Source organism: Tupaia chinensis, unplaced genomic scaffold, assembly GCF_000334495.1.
Source record: "Tupaia chinensis unplaced genomic scaffold, TupChi_1.0 Scaffold000532_1, whole genome shotgun sequence".
Taxonomy (NCBI): domain Eukaryota; kingdom Metazoa; phylum Chordata; class Mammalia; order Scandentia; family Tupaiidae; genus Tupaia; species Tupaia belangeri.
The window spans coordinates 7,922,883-7,930,099 of record NW_006160045.1 but is presented as its reverse complement, the minus strand read 5'-3'; the positions used below and the strand labels follow the sequence as shown (position 1 = coordinate 7,930,099).

General features: G+C 50.9%; 1 protein-coding gene across 1 annotated transcript in view; it reads right to left on the bottom strand.

Annotated features, from left to right (window-relative positions):
• Positions 1 to 7,217, bottom strand: part of PARP1 (poly(ADP-ribose) polymerase 1) — a 43,511-nt gene that overhangs the window by 4,098 nt on the left and 32,196 nt on the right. Inside the window, exons 15-18 of the mRNA XM_006157249.3 lie at positions 5,098 to 5,181; positions 2,734 to 2,856; positions 2,006 to 2,134; positions 89 to 187 (exon numbers count right to left, since the gene is read on the bottom strand). Of these exons, the coding sequence (XP_006157311.1) occupies positions 89 to 187; positions 2,006 to 2,134; positions 2,734 to 2,856; positions 5,098 to 5,181 (435 nt within the window). The remainder of the gene's footprint in view (positions 1 to 88; positions 188 to 2,005; positions 2,135 to 2,733; positions 2,857 to 5,097; positions 5,182 to 7,217) is intronic.

Sequence of the window (7,217 nt, the reverse complement as noted above, 5' to 3'; positions counted from 1 at the left end):
GCTCTTTTCCCTCCAAGCCCAGCTTAAAGGAGTGGGCAGGCAGAAGCTGGCAGGACATAAAGGGAGGCGGGGGAGAAGGGATTCTTACATCGACGACCTCCAAGTCATACGCATTGTGTGTGGTCGCGTGTGTGTTTTTAACATACTTCCTGATGATCTCGGCTTCTTCAGAATCTTTGTCAACCACCTAGAAGACAGGCGTCTTGGGATTAGAGCGATGGAGACGCCCAGGGGTCACACACAGAGAACAGCACGGAGGCTCAGGGGACGCATGATCTACACAGCACGCCTCGGTGAAAGTCAGGCAGGACTCAGAGCCCACGTCCCCTGGGGTTCCTCTTCTGTGGGCACCTGCTTCATCTACTTGAACTGCTAGAAAACCCTAACATTCCCTTAGTCTTAATATGCCATGCTTTGGGTTCAAGAGAAAGGGAGAAGTACGAGGTTCACTGGCAGTGGACAGGGAGAATCCAGAACGATGACCAAGCTCATCATGAGTTAAAGCCCAAAGGGCCGAAAGCCATCCCATGACCAAAGCTCGCAATTAAAAGTGGCAACATATTGGGCCAACAGGTGTTATGGTTAAGGTGCTGGACTCCCACAGGCTGACTGTGGTTTGAGTCCTGGACCTGGAGGCTTTCTTTCTTTCTTTCTCTCGTGCACGTACCCTATAGCAAGTTAAAATAAATAAATTTCTCTTAATCTTCAGGGTCATTCATATTATGTCTTGGAGAACATGCACGATAAACAATTGCCCAATTGTTAATGTAATTTATCATAAATAAACCTGAGTGTATTATGGAAGAGGCTATGCATCCTCTCTTAAAATTTCCATATTCTTGTTCAAAGTTTCGAACATCTAAAAATTCTGATTTTCTTCACTGCCTCTTAATTGAAAGCCTTTAGAATTATAAGCAAAGAGAGTAAGAATAAGAACAAAACACAAACAAAAACAAAAACCATACCCATTGCTTTCCCCCCCAAAAAAAGGCATGCTGGGGGCCAGATGGTGGCAGAGTGGAAACGTACTGGACTGACATGGGAAAGGTCCTGGGTTCATACCCTGAGTACGCCAGTAGCCTGTGCATGTGCCTGTGACCCTGGCCAGCTGAGCCCGGGGGTTGATCATGGTGTAGGGACGCTGTCTGCTGCTCTCAAAAGTGACATCTGGTGTCGACCCTGCTGGGACCTACAGATCTGTGCTTTGTCCTAACGAAGGAGCAGGGGCTATTTGGGCAGGGAAAGAGGCAGGGGCTGAGGAAAGTGAGGCACATGGGTCATGAGACCAGGCTCAAGGTCAGGGGTTGGCTAGGGCAAAGGCAAAACAAAACAAAACAAACAAAAAACCCCCTCTTTTGGCTAGGCTAGAGGATTTGTGCCTGAGCATCTAACACCCAAGTCCAGGGACTAAGTGTGCACAAACAAGGGCCTCTTCAGCTTCAGAGAAAGACCCAAGCACTGCATTGTCATTACAGCCACCAAGGGGCACCTCCATTTCTGAAACAGGACACTGGTAACAAACTAGAAGTTCATGCTACCAAAATCTCCAAAAGTTCCTCTCTCAATTAGGAGAAAAGAACCCCCAAACTTCTAGGTAGACCCATCAAAAAAGAGTTTCAATACCAAGCGGAGACACAGGCTTGGAAGCCTGTCTTGTAACCTAGGCACATTATTTTAAGTTAAATGCCCAGAGATCCTGGGAACTGCTTCAGAAAGGCAGATTCTCAGGCCCCAGCAGTGTGTGTCTTAAGCTCTCTGGGAGAGGTTGACGTACATCTGGAGATGTGTGGTTAAGAACCTTGAGGAAGGGCTGGCAGGTGCCACGGTGGTTAAGGTGCTGGACTACTACATGGTTGACCAGGGTTTGAGTCCTATACCTGGTGGCCTGCTTTCTCACTCCCCCCCGCCCCATTCAAATTAAATTATAATAATAATGATGACGGTAAGTAAAACTAAATAAATAATTCTAAAAAAAATAAGCTTGAGGAAAGGCTAACCCTGTTACCTTAATGTCAGTTTTAAGCTTTTCATAGTTGACATCGATGGGGTCCTTGTTGCTGTCATCAGAACCACCCCTGAGCAGACTGTAGGCCACCTCAATGTCCAGTAGATTGTCCAGCATCTCTACCTTGGCCTGAAGGAGCAAAAGAAAGACCCTAAGTACCAAGGGAAGGGAGACAGTCACTCATCTGGCATGGAAAACCTATATGGAGACAGCATCCAGCAGTGAAGGGGGACCTCCCACTGGTCAGGGGCAGGGCCCATGGCCTATTGCCCACAGTGGACATGCGTAAGAACGTGAAGGAGGCCACTCCCTGGCAGGGGTGAGAGATGAAGTAAGAGGTGCCTCTCTGGGGCAAGCAGGTGGCGCAGTAGTTAAGGTGCTGGACTTCCACATGTTTGACTGTGGTTCGAGTCTCAGTCCCGGCAGCTTGAAAGTCATGCCAGCATGTGTGTGATTTCTCACTTTCCCCTTCTGTTTCTCTCTGGTGGGCGCACATGCCCGATGGCAAAAATAGAAAAACTGCCTCTCCTCTCATCAGTGCACATTGATGATGGCAGGAGTCTCCACATTGTTCCTGAGCCCGCTGCCCTGGCTCCCTTGTAAAGAGGTGGGAAAAGAGGATCTTCCTCTCCACTGGCTCTTCTTAAGCGATGTGGTAGAAGGGAGAACTCGTTCTGCCCCGTGGCTCCACTTCCACCGACGCGGAGGGGCTTGCACCTCCGAGATACCTGCACGCTGTCCGCGTTGTTCAGCAGTGGAGGCTTCTTCATCCCAAAGTCATGGGGGATCAGGGTGTAGAAACGGTTTGAGAGATCCAGGATCTGAGAGTCACTGCTGCCCTGGGACACCGCCTAGGGGGAACAGAAGGAACATGTGACTGACGCAGACTGCTGTATGCACAGGCGGGCACACCCAGGGAGTACCGGAAGACCTCTTTCCCGCTACTGTGGCACCACCAAGCAAGGACAGGAACTTGGTCCTCTAACAGCCCAGTTCAACACAGGAAGGGCTTTAAAGAACCATGCAGTTAGACGTAAAAAAGCTACCACCACCACAAAATAGATAGTGTAAAACCCAGGCGGTAGGATTTTAGTCATGGCTATTGCTGTGAAATTCTTTCAACGTTTTGTACCCTAGAAAATATTTCATAGCGAAATGTTGGGGTGGAGATGCTCACTGCTATAAAATCCAGTCAGGCCTCCTTTATCCACTGACCCTCATCTTTGAGGTGGGGAAGGAGTAGTTTGAATTGTACTTGTTGGTCCAGGTGGCTAGGCACAGAAAGCTGAGCAGCCCCTAGAGCCACAGTGTCGCTTAGTGCTCTCCATGCAGAGGACGCTCATAAACGCATGAAGAGGGGCCAGCAGGTAGTACAGAGGTTAGCTGGAACCCCATATGGCCAACCCTGGTTCAAGTCCCAGACCCAGACCCTTGACACTCATACCGGGCACACTGGCATGCAAGCCCAGAACCCCAAGAATAGAATGGAGGAAAAAGGATTGTGGCATGGGCCATCTCCCCCGGGGGGTGATTTCTCACTTTCTCTCTCTCTGGTGAGCACACATACCCTATAGCAAAAATCTCTCAAACAAACAAACAAATGCACGAAGAGATGGAAGAGCTGGACCGCCGAGTACTGTGTATTAGGCAGACAGCGCGGGTGACCACGGGAGGGTGGTGGGCCATGAAGCGGTACGCTATAGCCCGACCCCGTGCATGAGTTCTCCCTTGGGCGTGCGCATCACTAAGCTGGACTTCTGCCTGTGCTGCAGCTGGCTCTGTGCCACGGGACAGGATGCTGTTCCAGAAGGAGCTTGGGCCTGGGGAAAGCCTTGCACATTTTAGCCAGTAGGAAACAGAGAGAGAGGTCCCCACTCAGAATCTGCTGCAAGTGGATTTAACGGCTCTGCTTCAGGGCTTCTCCAGTACTGGCCGGAAAATCCACTTCGGCTTTCTGCCGTGTCTTTTTCTTTCACACGCTGAGCCTGCGCCTCATCCCCAGATAAAGCACAACGCCTCAGTTTATGCCTAAGGATTGGGAGACTAGGGGAATTTGGTACAAGCGCAATAAATGAACACCAGTAAAAAGAGATAAAACAAGTTTTCTATTTGATGAGTTCCTAGTAACTGCAAAATGAATAGCCTAACTCACAAGGATTCATTAAAAAACCAGTTATTATATTTTTTTGGCCCAGCCCCTGTGGCCAAGCAGGAGGAGTGGCTGAGGCCACAGTGAAGGCCAGGGTGTGGTTCTTGGCCCACTGTGGAGGTTCATTATCCCAGTTAATAGGGAGGTTAAGGCAAGATCCAGTCAAAAACACCCCTCTCCTCCTCCTCTCCTCTCCTCTTCTTCACTTAAAAGAAAAAAAAAAAAATCACAGTATTTTTAAGACATGAAGGAAACAAATTCTTCATCTAGTTTTTTGCCCCCTTAAACGGAGGTTTGGGGGGATATGTGTGAAGGTGAATACAGTGAGGTATGTCTGCCAGGGTCTGGCCATGTCCTGATCCTCAGCATCGGCCTCACGGTTAGCCAGGATGATAGGCACGGACTACAATACCCGACACGTTTAGGTTGGTCTGGGAACTGAACCTGGGCCATCCCTTTGACTCTAGCCTCCGCAGCCACACCCTACTACTTGGCCACTGTAGCTGGGCCTCCTCACCTACTTTACAGGGGGTTTATTACAGATCTGATGACTGGAAACACTGCTATTCGTTCATTCTGTGATCTTTTCCAAGTGGCAGGCATGTGTCTTGTCAGCTGATTTTAAACAACCCCCAAGCCTTGGGCCGGCAGGTGGCGTGGTGGTTAAGGGCACTGGACTCCCACATGGCTGACTGTAGTCTGAATCCCGGACCTGGAGGCTTGCTTTCTCACCGCCCGCCCCCACACTGTGTCCCTCTGTGATCAAATTAAAACAAATAAATAGTGTTAAATAATGCTTTAAAAACAAAGAAACAAACGAAACCCCAAACCCCCCTGAACTGTGGCTCCGGACTTCCACTTCATTTACCTTGGGGATACGGCACTGCCACAGGCTTCAATGAGAGGTCGGCCTGGGAGAGCCCGAGGGCAGCCCCTTGCTCACCTGCTGGACCTCGCTGAGGATGGAGTACGCAGCCTGGATCTGCCTTTTGCTCAGCTTCCCCAAGGGCATCTTCTGAAGGTCAATCTGGGGAGACAGGGAAGGGTTTCTTCTTTGAGAGCCGGGCACCGAGCAACATGGTGACAGGAGAGCTGGGCCAAGTATCCCCTCTCTCCTGGCTTCTGGGGCCCCCCAACAGAAGCAATCAGAAGCCCACCAGGCTGGTCTTCCTGGGGATAGTGACCCACCCCTTCTACAGGGCCTGGAGTCTGCCCGAAAGATTGTTAGTCACTTCATTCACGGCTGGGATAAGCCATTCCTCCCTGTGCAGGCTTGGTCTCAAATAGTCAGCACTTCTAGAAGAAGCTGCAGCCTAAACCCTCAATTCCAAGAGTGGGTGAGAAAGGTCATTCATTCCAGCTCCCCATGTTGGGGCCCCAGACAGAGCCAAAGCACTAAGCACACTCTCCCTGGTTTACCAGCTGGAAAGACCACCACCAAGAATTTCCAAGTGGTGAAGATAATTTTTGCGGAAGACAAACTCCAGCATTTATGTCTATTTTATGCTTAAATCAATGCTGCTCCTTATTAATTAGTCACATCAAAAGGCCAAATATTTGCTCCAGCACTACTGCTCTCAGTAACCTGGCAACTACCATCACGAGAGGCAGCAAGTTGCCATGGACGAAGTACGAGGCTTGCAGCTGGCTCACTGGTAGCCAGGCAGGCATCAGCTTGCAGCCCTGGCTTTCCAGTTGTAAGTGGGACCCCTTCTTCCTTTTCATGACCCTGCCCGGTTGGTTGCTCAGTCCTAGGGCTGAGACATCTGCGTGCCGGTGGACCCCACAAGCTGTACCCGGAGACACTATCTGGGGCATCCCCAGCAGCCCCCTGGCAGGCTCCCCTGCTGAGACTGCACCTGGCTCCTGTTTACACTTGAGCACCTCCTGCGGAGTCTGAACAAAGACAGAGCTGGGACGCATTCATGAATTAGAGGGACTTAGAGGGACAGGGAGATGCTACAGAGATTAAAGAGGACAAAGGCGCTGTAATCGCTCAGAGCTCATCAGGCACCGATGGGGGGGCGGCAGCAATAGCTTCTCCAACAGCCATAAGCCCGGCAGGCACACTGCTCTGCCCCTCAGTACCAGGCTCTCCTTCCCGAGTGAATATCCAATTTCTGGCAGGCATTAAATGGCTGGAGCTCAGTCTGGGCAAGAAGGTGGAGAATCTATTTTGAGCCAAGAACATGGTACAATAAAAGAGCAAAGCGACATTAGGGCGGACTATCAACTGGCTCCGAAAGCATTTTTGAGAACTTCACAAGGCGTTTTGATCAAGGGCGGCATGACCAGCCTGAGAGTTAGCACTGAGGGAAGCAACATTTCCTAAGCTGATGATTCCGTTCATTTAAAAAAGACCTACACCCCCTGAAACGTACACACAAACCACGAGAAAGAAAGGACTCAATCAACACGCCACCCCACTCCCAGAAAAGCAAAGCCTGGCACCACTCTGGATGGGCGGGAGCGGAGGCTACACAGCATCCCGGTTTAGGAAGAAAGTGGAAAGCGGGAGACACCTTGGAGTCAGGGACCCTCAAGCCACAGGAACAGCCAGAGGGAGGCTTCAAGGGTGGGCCGAGCCTTCCCCCTACCCACCCCTGGTACGCTCTCAGCACCTGGACACCATCCTGCTCTGCTCAGGCCCTGCCTTCCTCAGCGGGGACGACAGGTTCCCTGCTGCTGGGGATGAAGCTCCCACAATTACCATCTCCGAATCCATGTGGTCTCCCAATCCCACGTGGAACCCATCAAGCCAGGAGTGGGCACCCTGCTTCCCACACCCCTCCCACTGGTTGCTTTCCAGACTGCTCTAGTGGTAGGCCCCTGGCTGCCTTCTTCCTGCTAAACCAGTTACCTGCCTGAGTGAACGCGATACAGACATACCATCTCACAGAAGGGCCTTGGGTCTGAGAATAACTGACAAGTTCTAGGAATCAGAAATTCGAGTATGTGGGCCAGGAAACAACATGCAGGACTTCTGAACAGTAGGGAGACAGAAGCCCTCTTCCTCCCCAAACCCCAGCACCTCCTGCTCTCCTCTCGGGTGATCCCGTTTTT